This window comes from Colobus angolensis, unplaced genomic scaffold (assembly GCF_000951035.1).
Source record: "Colobus angolensis palliatus isolate OR3802 unplaced genomic scaffold, Cang.pa_1.0 Scaffold155, whole genome shotgun sequence".
NCBI lineage: Eukaryota > Metazoa > Chordata > Mammalia > Primates > Cercopithecidae > Colobus > Colobus angolensis.
In genome coordinates this window covers 5,114,988-5,133,303 of record NW_012114655.1, presented here as the reverse complement: position 1 = coordinate 5,133,303, position 18,316 = coordinate 5,114,988, and the positions used below count along the sequence as shown (strand labels likewise).

Below are 18,316 nucleotides of genomic sequence, written 5' to 3'. Positions count from 1 at the left end.
AAAAATAAAAATAAAAAATTCTTAATTCTTTTTTTTTCTTCATCTTTTGAGATGGAATATCACTCTGTCGCCCAGGTTGGAGTGCAGTGGCGTGATCTCGGCTCAGTGCAACCTCTGCCCCCTGGGTTCAAGCAGTTCTTCCACCATAGCCTCCTGAGTAGCTGGGATTGCAGCGCCCGCCACTACACCCAGCTAATTTTTGTATTTTTAGTAGAGACGGGGTTTCACCGTGTTGGTCAGGCTGATCTCGAACTCCTGACCTCATGATCCACCCGCCTCGGCCTCCCAAAGTGCTGGGATTACAGGCGTGAGCCAGCGCGCCCAGCCAGTTCTTAATTCTTAAGCTGGAATTACAGATGTGAGCCACTATACCTGGCCAAAAACTGTTTTGGTGTTGTGTGAGAGTATGGAAAGTGTGATTTCCCAGAATAACCTTTTTAAGCTGGCTTCTTTGACATAGCAATATGCATTTAAAGTTCCTCTATGTCTTTTCATGGCTTAATAGCACATTTTTTATTACTGAAGAATGTTCTGTTTGTATGAAGGTGCCACAATTTGTTTATCCGTTCACCTACTGAAGGACATCTTGGTTGCTTCTAAGTTTTGGCAATTACGAATAAAGCTGCTTTAAATATGTGCAGGTTTTTTGGTGCGTAAGTTTTCAGTTCATGTGGGTAAATAGAACTTGACTGTTGGATTTTGTTGTTGTTGTTGCTTTGGAGACAGTCTCTCTCTCTGTCTCCCAGGCTGCATCATCCACCTCCCAGGTTCAATCGATTCTTGTGCCTCAGCCTCCCTGGTAGCTGGGATTACAGATGTGTGCCAGCATGCCTGGCCAGTTGTTGGATTGTATGGTAAGAGTAAGAACCTATTAAACTCTCTTCCAAAGTGGCTGCACCGTTTTGCATTCCCACCAACAGTAAGTGAGAGTTCCTTTTGCTTCACACCCTCACCAGCATTTGGTGGTGTTAATGTTTTTGGATTTTAGGCATTGTAATAAGTTTGTAGTAGTGTCTTACTGTTTTTAATTTGCAATTTTCTAATGATGTGGCATTGAACATCTTTTTCTGTGTTTTTTGCCATCCGTAGATCTTAATGAGGTCTCTGTTCAGATCTTTTTCTCATTTTGTAAATGGGTTGTTTTCTTATTGTTGAGTTTTAAGAGTTCTTTGTGTACAGTCACACGCTGCTTAACAGAGATGTGATCTGAGAAATGCATAGTTAGGCAGTTTTGTCATTGTGAGAACATCACAGAGTATACTTACACAAACCGAGATGGTACAGCCTATTGCTCCTAGACCACCAACCTGTACAGCACAGTACTGAATACTGTAAGCAGTTGTAACACAATGTAAATATTTTTGTGTCTAAACATACCTAAATGGGGAAAAGGTACAGTAAAAATACAGTATAAAAGATGATACACCTGTACCAGGGTACTTACCATAAACTGGAGCTTGCAGTACTGGAAGTTGCTCTGGGTGAGTCAGTGAGTGAGTGCGAAGGCCTAGGACATTACTATATGCTACTGTGGACTTTATAAACACTGTACACTTAGGCTACACTAAGTTTAATTTTGAAAATTTCTTTACTAATAAATTAACCTTAGCTTACCTTTATTTTTATCCTTATAAGCTTTTGCCTGTTGACATTTTTACTTTTATTTTATTTTTTAAACTTTTTGTTAAAAATGAAGGCACAAACACACATTAACCTGGGCCTACCCAGGGGCAGGATCATCAGCATCACTGTCTTCTGCCTCTACTGTCATCACCACAAACACATGAATATGATGTCACTGAGCAATAGGAATTTTTCCACTCTCTTATCTTTTTTTTTTTTTGAGATGGAGTCTCACTCTGCCGCCCAGGCTAGAGTGTGGTGGCCGGATCTCAGCTCACTGCAAGCTCCGCCTCCTTTTTGTATTTTTAGTAGAGACGGGGTTTCACTGTGTTAACCAGGATGGTCTCGATCTCCTGACCTCGTGATCTGCCCGTCTCGGCCTCCCAAAGTGCTGGGATTACAGGCTTGAGCCACTGTGCCTGGCCTTCCACTCTCTTATTTTACGGCACCATCTTTTATGCTGTCCATTGCTGGCTGAAACGGAAGCTATGCAATATGTGACTGTATTGGATACAAGTCCTTTATGATATGCATGTTTTACAAATATTTTCTGGTTAGTGACTTGTCTTTTCATTCTCCTAGCAGTATCTGTTGCAGAGTAGATTTTTTTATTTTTAGTGAAGTCCATCTTACCAATTTTTTCTTTCACAGATTCTGCTTTTTGGTGAAGTCTAATAATGTGAGTCTGCTAACAAATGTCAATCCTTGTTCTTCTCCAGTATTTTGTTGGTGGTTCTGAGTATTTTAGCTTTCCATATAAACTTTGGAATCAGGTTGTTGATATAAGAAACAGTTTTCTAGGATTTTGATTCGGATATTATTGTTGAATCTGTAGACCATATTGACAAAAACTGGTATCTTAACAGTAGTGAGTCTTTCTATCTGTGAATGTAGACTGTCTCTCCATTTATTTAGACCTTTGATTTCTTTCAGAGTTTGAAAGGAAACAGTTCCTTATGTAGGTCTCATACATATTTTGTTTATACTACCTGAGTATTTTTGGAGAGTATATTATTATATAAATGGTATTTTTTAACTTCAAATTCTTATGTATCATTGCTAGTATCTGTAGACAGTTAACTTTTATGTATTTGATCTTGTAAAATCACTGTACTTGCGTATTAGTTCTAGGAGTCTTTATAGATTCTTTTGGATGTTCTACATAGACGGTCCTAATACATGCAATGAAAAGTTTTCCATCTTCCTTTCCAGTCGGTATACTTTTTAAATTTTTGTTCTTGCCTTGTTGCACTAGCCAGGACTTGCAGTGTGGTGTTGAATCAGGGTGGTGGTACAGGTTGTCTGTCATCTTCGCCTTGTTCCCAGCCATGGGCGAGTGTCCAGCCTCCCACCATTAAGTATGCGTGAGTTTAGCAATAGGTTTGTTGTAGATGTTCTTTATCAGGTTGAATAAGTTCCCCTCCAAGTTTGCTGAGAAGTTTGTTTTTAATCATGAATAGGTGTTGGGAATAGGTGTTAGATTTTGTCAGGCTTTTGCTCCATCAATTCATATGATCATATTATTTCTTTAGCCTGTTGATATGGTGGGTTACATTGACTGTGATAACCAAAGTGAGTGAATGAGGCAGGTGTCCCAGTCAGTGGAGGCTTATTGGGCCACCTTGAGAGCGTGCCCAGAAAAAACACAAGTCACAGACACATCTGTGGCTGATTTTTTGGTTCTCAGGAGGTTTAGTGACAGGAATACTTGCATACTTGTGAGGTTTTAGTGCCTGGTGAATGTACATTTTACAGAAGATATGGTGAACCTTTGAAGGAAAAGGAAACAGAGGAAGCAGATGCCTCAGGCAGGGATGAAGGAACTGATGCAGGATATTTTCTTGACCCCTTCACAGGACTTGCAACAGGGGTGCCCTGTTTACTCGGCCTGCCCCACTCAACCCCACACAGGAGGGAGCAGATGAGCGTGGGAACCGGCCAGCCCTGCCGCCAGCAGGAGCAAAGTCTGTCTGCTGCGCTCCACCCATCACGGGAGAAAGCGTGCATGCGAGTGAGCGCAGGAACCGGCTGCTTTCACGCAAGCTGGAGCGAACTCCGTGCAGGCCCTGTGGCAGCATCCAGGTGGGGGTGCCTGCGACCCCAAGGCCCCACTGGCCGTGATCCAATGCTGCCTTAGCTCCGCCATCTACAGACAGCAGCACTATCCGCTCAGTGGACCCTTTGCCTAGTCACGTGGGGTGGCTGCCCTCTGCCAATGAGGGTAAAGAGCCAGACTGACAGCCTTTTTGGGTACCCACACTTGGCACCTCCTGAATTCTTGTCCAGTGCTCAAGAGGAATGAGGTCATGCAGACGATTGAAGGATGGTGAATATGGAGAATTTTACTGAGTGATGAAAGCCTCTTTCAGCGGGGAGGGGAGCTGGAAAGGAGCTGAAAAGGGCAGGTTGCTGTCCCCTGAAATTAAGTTGCCTCTCTGCCTCATCCAGCCATTGTCTCTGAAGTCAAGGTGCCTCTCTTGATGTCCAGCTGATTTTACTGACGCCCAGCCACTTCTCCCCTCTGTCAGCTGAGTCTGGGGTCTTTATAGGCACAGGATGGGGCCGGGCTGTAGGTAGTTTTGGAAAAGACAAGACATTGGTAGATAACAAGACATTCAGAAAGAACCAGTTAGGAGAGAGTGGGCACACAGGTTTGGAAGTTCTCACTTTGGGCTGTGGGTTTCAGGTTTTTCTGCTTGAACGTGAGGTTTTGCCAGGGACCTGCTCCTGTCTGCCTAGAATTTCTCTGCCTCCTGCCCCTGTCATTGTATCAGAATAATTACTCTCATCTTGTCTTTATTCCGCACCTGAGAAGATAAGCTAGTAATCAGCATTATCAGTGTGGAGTCTTTTGGAGAACCGGTTTCTGTTTGTCTCCTAGGAAAGAAAGCCTAATGGAGGTTAGTGAGATAGGGGTATATTGAAGGGTGTGTTACTGGTGGAAGGTATACAAAAGTTAGCAGTGGCGAATTTGTACGGGTCTGCAGCAATCTCATTTCTTGCCTCCTCAGAAGAAAGAATCTGACTGATGGGCATAAGGAAGAGAAAGAGACTGAGGCAAATTTCAGAGAAGTAGTGAAAGTTTTTTCAAAAAGGCTTTAGAACAGGAAAGAAAGTATGCTTGGGAAAGACCCAAGCGGGTGTGAAGGGTAAGTGCAGTGTTTAACCGTGATCCCAGGACTTCATAGGCTGACCCACTTCCAGTGTCTTGCAGACTTTTCCCATGATTCTCCTTAGGGTGGGCTACCTGCATGTACAGTGCCCTCCTTACACTTGGGAAGTGAGCACGAGCAGTGTGTTTAGGAAGTTGTATGCACATCCATCTGAGGCTTTCTTCCCTTTTCCTGTGGAGTGCTCCTGGAAGGTCATACTCTGCCATTTTGTCTCTTAATGTGTGTGCCTGGCTCACTCGTCCACACCTGAGATTTTATTGGAAGCCCTTTTTGCTTCTCCCTGGTGCCTGCATTCAATTAACGCTTGAGTGTAACAGGTGTGGACCATCAGGAAATGTCCTCTCTCTGGCCCCTGCTGCCAACTTATCACTTTTAGAAAGGTAGTGTGATAATTGCTGAACCATCACCAGACATCTCTAGTGGGTGGGAGAGAGCCCTCTCCTGCCCCCGCATACCTGTGCAACTACCTGTAACAGGCGTGTGACCTGAACTCAGCTTCCAAGGTTTCGCCAGGGTCCGCTTGGCCAAGAGGAGGTCCATTCAGTCAGTTGGGAGATCACAATTTCATTTTTATTCTCAGTTGAATCTTAAATGTTGAACTACCTTTGCATATCTGGATTAAATCCCACTGGGTCAAGGTGTATGATTGTTTTTAGACATTGTTGGATTTGACTTGCTAACATTTTGTTGAGGATTTTTACTTTTTATGTTTATAAGAGGTATTAGTCTGTAGTTTTCCTTTCTTGGATTATATGTAGCTGGTTTTGGTATTAGGGCACTTTTGGCCTCATGGAATGAGTTAGTCTTCTCTGCCTGTGTTTTCTGAATTGTATGATTTTTTCCTTAAATATTTGGTAGAATTCACTAGTCAAATAATCTGAGCCTGGGTTCTTTTTTTTTTTTTTTTTGGAAAGGTTATTAATTTTTGATTCCATTTCTTTAATGAATAATGAATATAAGATTATTAAAGTCGTTTGTTTCTCCTTGTGTGGGTTTTGGCAATTTGTCTTTTTGAGGACTTGGTCTATTTCATCTAAGTTATCAATTTTGTGGGTGTCAACCTGAAACAAGCTGAAGCAAAATTATTGTAAGTAGAGGGTTTATTTGGGCAAAGCCTGAAGATTGCAACCCAGGAGCATAGACTCAAGTTGCCCTGAATATACACACTTCCTAGCAGCAGTTATAAGCAAGTGGATTTTTAAAGGCCAAATTGTGGGGGACAGGGAATGAACTAATAGAGTTCCTTGTCAGGAATTCTCACTGGTTTACAGACGTAGCATTGAGTTGTTGGCTATGTGTTGTGAAGCTATAGATTGTGAATTATAGCATTATTAGGTTAATTCGTAGCTACTTAGGGCAATAACAAGCAGTTTCGAGAGGTGAATACACAACTCAGAGGAGGTGGGTTGGTGAGGGGAGGTACGGCGTGATTTCGGTCTCATTTTAATGTCTCTTTGGGCCTGATAGTTAAAAATACTTGGATTCCTCAGATAAGATCTTTTCTCACAGGCATCGAGTTAAAGTTGTTCATAGTATTCCTTTATTACTTTTTCAGTATCTGTGGGATCAGTTAGGACTCCTCTTTCATTTCTAATATTGGTCATTTGTTTTCTCTCTTAGTTATCTTGGCTAGAGATTTATCAGTTTTATTCATTTTTTTCCCAAAGAGCTAGGTTTTGCTTTTATTGATATTTTTTGTTTTCTTTTCCTCATGTTCGTTGCTTTCTGCTCTGATTTTTATTATTTCTTTCTGCTTGCTTCTCTTTTCTAGTTTCTTAAGGAGGTAACTTAGCGTATTGAGTATAGATCTTACTTCTTTTCTAGTATGTGCATCCTTCCTGTAAGCTGTTGATGAAAGAGTCAAACTCTGTGAAATGTTTAAGGAGGTTTATTTTGAACCAAATATGAGTGACCAAGGTCTGAGACAGTCTAAAGAAGTTCTGAGAACACGTGCCTAAGGTGACTGGGTTACAGCTTGGCTGTAAACATTTCAGGGAGGCATAAGACATCAATCAGTATAGGTAGGGTATACATATACATTGGTTCCATGTGGAAAAGCAGGACAATTCAGAGTGGGGACATATGGGTCATAGCTGGATTAAAAGATTTTCTGATTGGCAGTTGGTTGGAAGAGTTATTATCTAAAGACCTGGAATCAATAGAAAAGAGTGTCTGAATTAAGATTAGGGGTTGTGGATACCAAGGTTCTTAGTGGTTAGATGGAGTCTCAAAGGTGGCTGCCCTTAGAGACAATAGATGGCAGATGTTTCTGATTCAGACCTTTAAAAGGTGCTAGACTCTCAGTTAACCGCTTCAGGATTGAGGAAACCTGGAAGCGGGGTTCTGATTATGTTAATAGAGTCTTTACAAATACAGTTTTTCTCCACCAAAAAAAAAAAGGCTTTGCAGGATCATTTCAAAATATGGCAAAGAAGCATGTTTTGGGGTAAAATATTTTGATTTCCTTCTTTATCTGTCATGTGATGTTATGCCAGAGTCAAGTTGGAAAGTAGCCATTTATATAGGGTTAAATAAAACCCCTCTGGTGAAATTTCGTGGTTTGCAGGGTGTGACTCCCCAGACCCCTTAGACAGGAATTTGGGCAGGAGGAAAAAGGTCAAAGTTCAGTCCTCAAAGCACTGCTTTGCTGTATCCCACAGATTCTGTTAAGTTGTATTTTTGTTTTCAATTACTTCAAAGTATTTTTAAATTTCTTGTTAGAAGTTTGAAGATTTTTTTTTTTTAGAAGTGTGTTGTTTAATTTCCACATAATTGGGGTTGGGGCGAGTTCCCAGCTATCTTCATGTTAATGGTTTCTAGTATACTTCTGTTGTAGTTTGAGAACATAACTTGGCATGATTTTCATTTTTTAGAATTTGTTACAGTGTATTTAATGGCCCAGCATGGGGTCTGCTTGTTGAATGTTCCATGTGAACTTGAGGGGAATGTATATTCTGCTGTTGTTCAGTGTAGTATTCTGTAAATGTCAATTAGATAAAATTGATTAACATTGTTGTTTAGTTTAACTCTGTCCTTACAGACATTCTGCCTGCTGGGTTTATCAAGGTTGTTGACCAGAGTATTGACATCTCTAAGAGTGGATTTCTTTCTTCCTTTCTGTTCTGTTTTCACCTCATTTATTTTGATCCTCTCTTGTTAGGTATGTACATGTTTAGGGTTGTTATGTCTTCTTTTCATTATTGCTATTATACAGTGCTCCTCTTTAGCTCTAATAATCAAAGAAGGTTTGCAGTCTGCTTTGTCTGAAATTAGTCCCTAGTATCACTTTTTTTTTTTTTTTTCTCTTTGCTGAGACGAGTCTTACTCTCTTGCCCAGGCTGGAGTGCAGTAGTTCGATCTTGGCTCACTGCAGCCTCCGTCTCTGGGGTTCAAGTGATTCTCCTGCCTCAGCCTCCCCAAGTATCTGGGATTACAGGCGTGCACCACCATGCCCGACTAATTTTTTTTGTATTTTTAGGAGAGTTGGGATTTCACCATGTTGGCCACACTGGTCTCGAACTCCTCACCAGGTGATGTGCCCACCTCAGCATCCCAAAGTACTGAGATTACAGGCGTGAGCCACCGCTCCTGGCCCAGTATCACTTTTTAAAATACTTCTTGGGGGCCTATTTATTTTGCAAGATTTGTAGTTTCCCTTATCAACTCATTTGTACTGTTGTTGGATTATCTGTGAGAGTCTGTTAGGAGCTGATGTTAATTATTCATTAGGGAGGGATGAGTCAGGGGATTAATTTTTATTGGTGGATAATTTAACGAATGTTTTTATACGATGACAGTTTTTGTTTTGCCAGAGTCATCTTTGTACACCAGATAAAGAATATTCATGTAAGATGGAGTATCTGTATTTATTGGAGCGCTAATTTATTGGGATGCTAAATCAGATCTCACTGTCTGTTATTTAGGATATAGTTAAATTATCTGTTCTCAACATGTTAGAAGTAGCAAGGTAGAGCTGGCATTGGGAGTGGGAAGGCTTGTGTGGCACCACCTGATGTTGAAGGAAGGGGACTGATTGACTATATGGCAGTGGCTACTGTAGTTACATTTGCCACTGGGAAAACCTTTGTCTAGAGAGGCTAAGTAATTATCCGAAAGTCTCTATGATTCTTTTTTTTAAAAAAAAGACTTGCAGTGTTGCTGTATTGTCCAGGCTGGAGTGAAGTAGCTGTTCACAAATGCCTATATATAGCCTTAAATATCTGGACTCCAGTGTCCTCCCATCTCAGCCTCCCGAGTAGCTGGAACCACAAGCCCAAGCCACTGTGTCTGGCTGTCTTGTAAATCTTTGTTCTATGCCGATGCCAGATCAAATAGTGAGACATCACCGTACACTTTTTTTCTCTCTCCCCATTGATATGAGGGTGGGGAAGAAAATAAATATCAGGCTATCTCTTCTTGCCATTCAATAGCATAAGTGATTTATAACTTGATAACAGTCTGAAGGCATTATAGTGTAAATAATGCTAATATCAACTGTTCATCAGATCTCAACATTTGTAATCATAAATGACACTCACGATGCTCATTAGTTAACAAAAGTGTCTTTACATCAGAAATTTTGTGTAATTCCTGGTAACAATCCTGTAAGTAATCTTCATTTTAGTAGTGGACCTGGGCTTGGAGTCTGAAAGGGAATTATGTAGAATTAGATCTCCAAAGCATCAGAACCCAGATCTTATTTTTCCCCCCACTATACTACACTGTTTCTATAGAATAAGAGGCCTCAAAACATTATTCCCCATGGTGCCAGCTGGACTAGTTTACCGTATCATATTTAAATGGTGTGTTTTATGAGATTTTTATTTTATTTTATTTTTGAAACGGAGTCTTACTCTGTTGCCCAGGCTGGAGTACAGTGGCATGATCTCAACTCACTGCAGTCTCCACCTCCTGGGTTCAAGCAATTCTCATGCCTCAGCCTCCTGAGTAACTGGGATTACAGGTGCGTGCCACTATACCCAGCTAATTTTTGTATTTTTAGTAGAGACGGGGTTTTGCCATGTTGGCCAGGCTGATCTCGAACTCCTGACCTCAAGCAATCCGCCTGCCTCGGATTCGCAAAGTGCTGGGATTACAGGCGTGTGCCACCGCACCTGGCTTATTTTATTTTATTTTTCTGAGACGGAGTCTTGCTCTGTCATCCAGGTTGGAGGGCAGTGGTGCGATCTCAGATCACTGCACCCTCCGCTTCCTGGATTCAAGTGATTCTTCTGCCTTGGCCTCCTGAGTAGCTGGGATTACAGGTGCCCACCACCACGCCTGCCTAATTTTTGTATTTTTAGTGGAGATGGGGTTTTGCCATGTTGGCCAGGCTGGTCTCGAAACTTGTGATCTCAGGTGATCCACCCACCTTGGCCTCCCAAAGTGCTGTCGTTACACGTGTGAGCAACTGCACCTGGCCTTTATGAGGTTTTAAAATTACACTGTGCTTAAACTGTATACCCTAACATCAGTTTTTGTGGAGTATGTAGCAGTGTCTCTTTTTACTTCCTGATGGTTAATGATTGATTTTCAAATGAATTGATTTAAAATGGAAGCCTCAGTATTACCTAATTTTTTTTAAAAAATTGTCTTTATAGAAGCTGAAACCCATCAACACTCTTCAAAATGCAATGGAATGTACCACGGACTGTATCTCGACTGGCACGCAGGACATGCTTGGAACCACATAATGCTGGTCTTTTTGGACGCTGTCAAAATGTAAAGGGACCTTTACTTTTGTACAATGCTGAATCCAAAGTGGTTTTGGTACAAGGCCCTCAAAAACAATGGTTGAATTTATCTGCTGCCCAGTGTGTTGCAAAGGAAAGGAGGCCATTGGATGGTCATTCACCCCAACCGGGAGTCCTTCGCCATACGCAAGGGAAGCAACATGTTTCATTCAAGAGGGTTTTTTCATCCAGTGGCACAGCTCAGGGAACTCCAGAAAAAAAGGAAGAGCCTGATCCTTTGCAAGACAAATCTATTAGTCTTTATCAACGATTCAAGAAGACATTTAGACAGTATGGAAAAGTTCTGATTCCAGTGCATCTAATAACTTCTGGTGTTTGGTTTGGAACATTTTATTATGCGGCCTTGAAGTAAGTTTTTGCTTAGTTGAATGTCTTTCCCTGTCTTACTAGAATATTAATCTTTTTAATTGTACTAATGATAGCTTTAGATTTTGAAATGCTTTAATGTGTTCCATCCATAGAGGATAACTTTTTCATAGCTTTTTCCACATTTTAATAATAATAGCTAATATTTGCTTCCTGTTTGGAGCAAGCGTCTGGTGTAATTTTTAACTGTTTCATCTTATTTAATCGTCCCAGCAACCATATAAAGCAAGTTACACAATTATACCCATTTTATGAATGAAAAAACAGATTATTAGGCAAGGAGAAGTAAAAATAGTTCAGCTTTTCCCAAAATAACTCAGCTGCTAAGAAGTGGTGCCTGGACTAAAAACCCAGTTAGGTGTGTGTGATCCCAAAGCACAGACTCTCCTATATGCAGATCTCATCCTGGCATTCAGGAGAGCACAGAGATAAAATACAATTTCAGAAATTTGACAGCACCGTGACTCCGTAATTATATATTTCTTAGAATGTTCATAAATATGAAAAGATATCTATTTTGCCATGTGTATGGTTTTGGTGGGAAATTTGCAAGATTTTCCCAAAGCCCGGCTCATCTGTTTGCATTGATATTACTCAAGTCCAGTAAATGTCAAGGAAAGGTCTTTTGTTCTGATCAGAAGTGAATCTGGTAGGTCTAGCCTCCCAGTGTTTTGAAACATACAATTTTAAGTGCGTCTCTCTTGTTAATACTGTGCCTTCCCCTTACTTAATAAGGTAAGTTATTTGCTTCACACTGCTTTAGGCGCAGGAGGACCAGTGATTTCCCATTTCTGCCACTAGTTGACCGAATGCCCGTTCCTCTGTGTCTGGGCCTGGTGTGCATGAAGGACTTAAACACTTCAGTAAACTCTCCTAATGGGTTGAGAATTACTTTATACTTTCCAGAGTTGAGTGGTTTTCAGTGCTTGATTATATTTAACGGCTTGATATCAAGACATTAACAAATTATGGTTAGTGTTGTACATAAAGCTCACTCCTTAGAAGCAGCCTATTGCAGACTAAGCTATAATTAACTCTTCCAGGGTGATGGAATAGAAACTGCTTATTTTTGGGAACACAGGATTACATAGGTTTCTTGACAAAATTTCTGAAAGGATTTTTTTTCACCTTGTGTAATTGATGCTGTTCTGTTTCACTTTGTATCTTTACATTATGTTCCTGTTATTTAATTATATCCTTCTTTGTTGCATATCATTTTCTTTAAGAATTGTATCTTTACTTGCAGAAGATTCTTTAGGTGTATATTGTATGGAATTGTTTCTTGGTTTATTAATGACATTTTTGGACATGTTTAATATTTATAGAAGTCTTCAAAACTGCCCTTGGTTTTTTCACAGAACATAAAGTTACCATTTTGATCAAAAGTTATTGTAGGCATTCAGTCCTGTTAGGTAATGAATGGATTTCTACATACTAAATTTTCTTTTTTGAGTCATGGAGGATTTTTGTGATTCAGTCTGTGAAAGATGACATGAAAAATAGTTCTTTCTTTTGCCCTCGTCAGGTTGCCCATGTATGATAAGGCAAGGCATTCCGCCTCCTGGCTGGCCTGAGAGGGAGAAATTCAAGCTTTTAATTAATTGAATGTGAGATTCTCATTTAGGTTATTAAGAATAATGTTTTTGTTCCTTTTACTTTTCCTTATTCTTTTTGGTAAAAGTTCTGTAACTGAAAAAGCAGACCCAGAAAAATCTAGTGATCTTAATAATGCTTAAGATTTCTTCAGTGCTGTGTGTCACCTAAAGCAGTTGTGGGTGATACTCTGCCATCCCCTGTAAAATGCAACTTTCTTAGTTTTGTTTTCCCCCCTCCTTTTTTGCAAAATGCTTATATGTAAACATGGTGGTACAACTGTCAACTTTAAAATAATACCCTTCCCCATTACACCTTGCTTTGGGGCTATTTGTTAGCATAGGAATCTGGTTGCCAGACCACCACTACTACCTGCCATGACCACTGTGTCAATTCTGTCATAGCATCACGTAGAGAATTTATAATGGACAGGGTAAATTGCTTTCCAGAACAGTCCTCCTTGAGGTTTTTATTAGATCCTTCAAAATGTGAAAGTCGATGTGTTCTAAATGAAGATCTTAATCACAAGTAGTGCTTAAAAAAATCAGACTAATGGATGAAAGAAAAAAATTAGAATATTTTCACTGTAGGATGATTGTACTGTAAAAATTGAAGTTGATTATACTAAATACAGATTGTCAGTTCACCTGACAAGAAGCTATTTATATTTTAGTGTTGTTCGTTTGTTTGTTTTAGCTGAAAAAAGTTCTGTGTTATTTGCTTGTTGCCTATTGCTATTAAAAGAAATGGAGAAAACTAGTTTGTAGCTGGAAAGATGGGCATTTGACATCATGCCTCGTTACTGACCAGTGTTTGTCTTAGTTACTCTGACAGGTCGCGTTACCGCCTTTCTAGGCACTGCAGAGCGAAATGTCATTCTGTATTTAGTTAACAGAGTGATGAAGTTCTCAGGCTTTTGAAATTCTTTATTTCAGGGAGTTCTAAATTGTGCATGCTAATAGATTTTATTTTAAAGTGAGCTTTGTTTGCCATTCCTATCTGGCAAAGCCTTGCAGAGATCTGATGTCCTCTGTCCAGAGTGCTCTAGTTTGGTCAAATGTGGCTCAGCAGTGGTGGTGTGGTTCCTGCATTTAGATGCCTTGTGTTTGCGACCTCAAGTTCCTGAAGTTACAGACCCGCTCTGAGGCAAAACCCTGATTGATTTCTACTGCACTGTATCCAGACGGCGAATGTGCCGTTATCCTTGTGTGTTTCCTCCTCTGTGGAAACGGTTGTAAAGCTGGCAGTTTGTGAAGCACAGATTCCTGGCTGGCTGTGGGCAGTTCAGAGTAGAAAGTGACAAACAATAGATGTTTCTGTTTGAATCAGACCCTCATTAATACTTCACATTCAGTACTTCCAGGGGAAATGAAAGTTATTTTTAAGAAAAGTCATCAAATCAACAGAAATAAGTGGGGCCGGGTGCAGTGGCTCCCGCCTGTAATCCCAGCACTTTGGGAGGTTGAGGTGGGTGGATCACCTGAGGTCGGGAGTTCGAGACCAGCCTAACCAACATGGAGAAACCCCATCTCTACTAAAAATACAAAAATTAGCCGGGCATGGTGGTGCATTACACTACAGGATTACAGAGCCTATCATCTTAGCTACTCAGGAGGCTGAGGCAGGAGAATCACTTGAACCCAGGAGGTGGAGGTTGCCGTGAGCCGAGATCATGCTGTTGCATGCCAGCCCAGAGCAAAACTCCATCTAAAAAAAAAGTGGAACTAGATGCTTGCTTCGTTTTCTGACAAAGGACACAAGCTAGTGACGATGCAGTCAGTTTGTTCCTGGAGTCTCAGTCCATTGTTGTATGATCTTTTATTTTTTAATTTTTTATAGACAAGTGTTGACAGTGTTGACACCGCGCCTGGCCTAAACCTTATGTTAATGAGATTTACTTGTTATCTAGAAAGAGATTTGAAAAAGAGTTGAAACTGAAGACAGAAGAAAGAATGAAAGTAGAAGAAATGAGATTGGACTCATAGTTTATTTTTTAATTTATCTGTTTAAAGTTTCCTTACGTTGTTCTGTTTTCCTCTGACTTCTGATGATAAGTAATTTTAATAGTCCTTTCTTGAGGACGATCAGCCATGTCTGCTGAGGGTGCTCCCTGGCTGCTTAGTATTATGATGAAGTCACAGAGTGGGACATCTTTTCCCTAGTTAATATTAAAAATAGATTCAGAATTTACCATTACCGAAATCACAATCGATCTAGGCAGTGCTCTTTCTTGATGACACAGGGAAAGCTGCTTTTACAGTGGAGGTCTACGGGCTCTGCCTTCACCAAGAGGGAAACTCAGTAATGCTAATAAGGGAGGAGACCACCCCTCATATTGTCTTATGCCCAATTTCTGCTTCCAAAGAAAGAAGTAAAAAGTAAAAGACAGAAATGAAATCCACAGGCAGACAGCCCGGCGCCACACCCTGGGCCTCGTAGTTAAAGATCGACCCCTGACATAATTGGTTATGTTATCTGCAGATTACAGAGATTGTATGGAAAAGCACTGTGAAAATCCCTGTCCTGTTCTGTTCCGTTGTGATAACCAGTGCATGCGGCCCCCAGTCACGTACCCCCTGCTTGCTCAATGGATCACGGCCCTCTCATGTGGACCCCCTTAGAGTTTTAAGCCCTTAAGAGGGACAGGAATTGCTCACTCGGGGAGCTCGGTTTTTGAGACAGGAGGCTTGCCGATGCCCCTGGCTGAATAAAGCCCTTCCTTCTTTGACTCGGTGTCTGAAGGATTTTGTCTGTGGCTCATCCTGCTACATTTCTTGGTTCCCTGACCAGGAAGCGAGGTGATTAACGGAGGGTTGAGGCAAGGAGGGTTGAGGCAACCCCCTTAGGCGGCTTAGGCCTGCCCTGTGGAGCATCCCTGCAGGGGACTCTGGCCAGCTTGAGCGATGCAGATCCTGAGAGTGCTCCCTGGTAGGCAATTGCCCCGGTGGAATGCCTCGCCAGAGCAGCACATGGCAGGCCCCTGCAGAGGATCGCCACAGTGGCTGAACACCGGGAAGGAACTGGCACTTGGAGTCTGGACATCTGAAAGTTGGTAAGACTGGTCTTGGAAACTTGCCCACTCCGTTTGAGTGGAAGCGTGGCCCGATCACCCACGGCATGCCTGTACCGGCACTTTGGTTTTAGTTTTTGACTTGACTTGGATTGCTTGATACTTTGATTTTGGTTTTGAGCTGGCTTGGATTTCTTGATACTCTGATTTTGGTTTTGATTCTGGTTTGGTGTAAACCGTAGAAGTGTGTGTGTGCCCTTTTTACCCGTTCTTTGTTTTGTGGTGTGTGTGTTTTGTCTTGAAGAATGGGTCAGGCACAAAGTAAGCCCACTCCGCTAGGAACTATGTTGAAAAATTTCAAGAAAGGATTTAAGGGAGATTACGGTGTTACTGTGACACCAGGAAAACTTATAACTGTGTGTGAAATAGACTGGCCAGCATTAAAGGTAGGTTGGCCATCAGATGAAAGCCTGGACAGGTCCCTTGTTTCAAAGGTATGGCACAAGGCAACGTGTAAGCCAGTGCACCCAGACCAGTTCCCATACATAGACACTTGGTTAGAGCTGGTTTTAGATGCCCCCCAACCCCCCACAGTGGTTGAGAGAACAGCAGCATAAGCGGCTGGCAGAGGCAAGGACAGACCAGCAGAGAGAGAGAGAGGAAGGAGACAGAGAGGAAAAGAGGCAAAGAGAGAGAGAAAGAGACAGAGAGACAAAGAGGGAATCAAGGAGAAAAAGAGAGAGGAAGAGACAGAGGCAAAAGGAAAGTCAAAAAGAGAAAGACAGAAAGTCAAAGAAAGAGAAATATACAAGTAGTTAAAAAAAATAAAAAAGGGATGATTTAACATTAACCACTGAAAATTCCCTTAACCCAGAAGTTTTCCTAACAGGGCATCTAAATCTTAATTACCATGCAAAGGTCCCACCAGACCTAGGAGGAGCTCCTTTCAGGACAGGATGATCGATGGTTCCTCCCGGGTAATTGAAGGAAAAAAAAAAAAGCCATCACTACTGAGTTAATTTGGACAAAATAAGGTCTTATTAATAGCAAAGGATAATTAAAATCCCTAACTTACAAGGTTTTCAACAAAAGTAAAGTTTGCTAAAAGTTAACAGGGTGACATGTATTATAGTCACTTCTGATCTTGTGGCCTTAGACGGTCTAGTCCACCGACATAAAGTTCGCTTTGGAAAAGAATGGTTATCTTCAAAAAAAAAAAGCGGGGAGTGGGGGCAGAGTTTATGTAAAAAGAGTGTTATATAGTAAATTCTTGTCCTGAAATGAATTAACTGGTTGTTTAAACAAAGAAATGTTTGTATTAAGTCAGAAAGTTGGGGCATTTCAAAGAATTGTCTGCGAAAGGCGTGAAAGAGAAAAGTGTTAAAAAAGGAATTTATGCAAGAAATGTTGTATAATTTAAAAGTAACTAGGCCTCCTTAGTATACAACTATTGAAAAAAAAAAAAAACCAGTTGATGTGCAAGGTGTATAAGGAAAGTAAAGTATACTTTTGATAAAAGGATTATAAGGAAGTATAAAAATGTACATTTTTACCTACACTAAAAGGTTAAAAAAATATTGTTTTGAAGGTTTAAGCAAGTTTTAAAACTTTAATTGTAAAGAAAATTCTGTGTGTAAACATACTAGCTAAAGTTAAAGGGGTATTATCGGTGTTTCTGTGAACACAATGGGTTTTTCTTAAAGCACTAACCTGCTCTTTAACAAAGATCATAAGAGGTTAAAAAGAGTCTATAAAAACCTTATGGTCTGACATTAAAAAAAGTTGAATAAATATGTATACAAAGTTTTATTAAAACTAAGTTTAACATTAATAGCACACTAATATAAAGGTGAAATTTAGCTTATCTGGTATAAAAATCATAGCGGAAGGATTGTCAGATATAAAATGGTGCTTGGCTTCTTTGGTCGAAAAACTAATAAAAATAGGTGCTAAAGGAAATTTCTCAGTAGAAAGGCACCAAGGACTATAAAGTCCACTGCTGATGTCCCCACATTTAAAACAAAAGATCAGTGTCTTAGCAATTACATACTTGGTTTATCTTCCACTTTCCCTTCCCTCAAAAGTAAAAGTCTTTTAGCACATGTACCACCCCTAGAATTTCCGGTAAACCAGCACCAGCCTGAAGATCACGTTCTTATCAAAGGGTGAAAAGAAAGGAAACTCGAGCCAGCCTAGGAAGGACTCTACCTTGTGCTGCTAACCACTGAGACTGCTGTTTGTACAGTGAAAAAAGGATGGACTCATCACAACTGAGTCAAGAAAGTGCCACCCCCTCCAGAATCGTGGACCATAGTCCCAGGGGAAAACCCTACCAAACTAAAGCTAAGAAAAATTTAACTCTTTCCTCTATTCTATTACTCTTTCTTCTTTCCTCGCTCTATTGCTGACCATCTAGTTATTAACATAACCAAGTCAATTTCGCCTCAAAGTATTGCATTTAATGCTTGCCTTGTTATACCCTGTGGCCAAGTCAAAGACAGCTCTCTACTTCAGAAAAGTACCTCTGTCCCTCCTGACTCTCCTCAGACTGGGCATTAGTAAATTAGGACCATTTAATCTGGGGAAATTTTGATAAAGACTCCAGTGTTAACCAGGAGTCTTGCTCCCAATATAGAGCTTTTGTGCCATAGTTGGTCCAACATTCTGTGGACCACTAAAGAGCAAGGATGGACTGCCCCAACCGGTTTTTGTAATTTCCTGAAATCATATATTCATTTTACTAGAGGATCATAGAAGTTAAAGACTTAACACAAATGTTGGCAATTAAGACAGGATAC

General features: G+C 40.7%; 1 protein-coding gene across 3 annotated transcripts in view; it reads left to right on the top strand.

Annotated features, from left to right (window-relative positions):
- FAM210A (family with sequence similarity 210, member A) overlaps nt 1-18,316 on the top strand; it is a 60,493-nt gene that overhangs the window by 30,323 nt on the left and 11,854 nt on the right. Inside the window, exons 2-3 of one of the 3 annotated variants that reach the window (XM_011936647.1) lie at nt 4,635-4,772; nt 10,397-10,897. In XM_011936647.1, the coding sequence (XP_011792037.1) occupies nt 10,425-10,897 (473 nt within the window). In that variant the 5' untranslated portion in view covers nt 4,635-4,772; nt 10,397-10,424. Of the gene's footprint in view, nt 1-726; nt 855-4,634; nt 4,773-10,396; nt 10,898-18,316 lie in introns of all 3 variants that reach the window. The other 2 variants (XM_011936648.1, XM_011936646.1) reach the window with 2 other exon arrangements.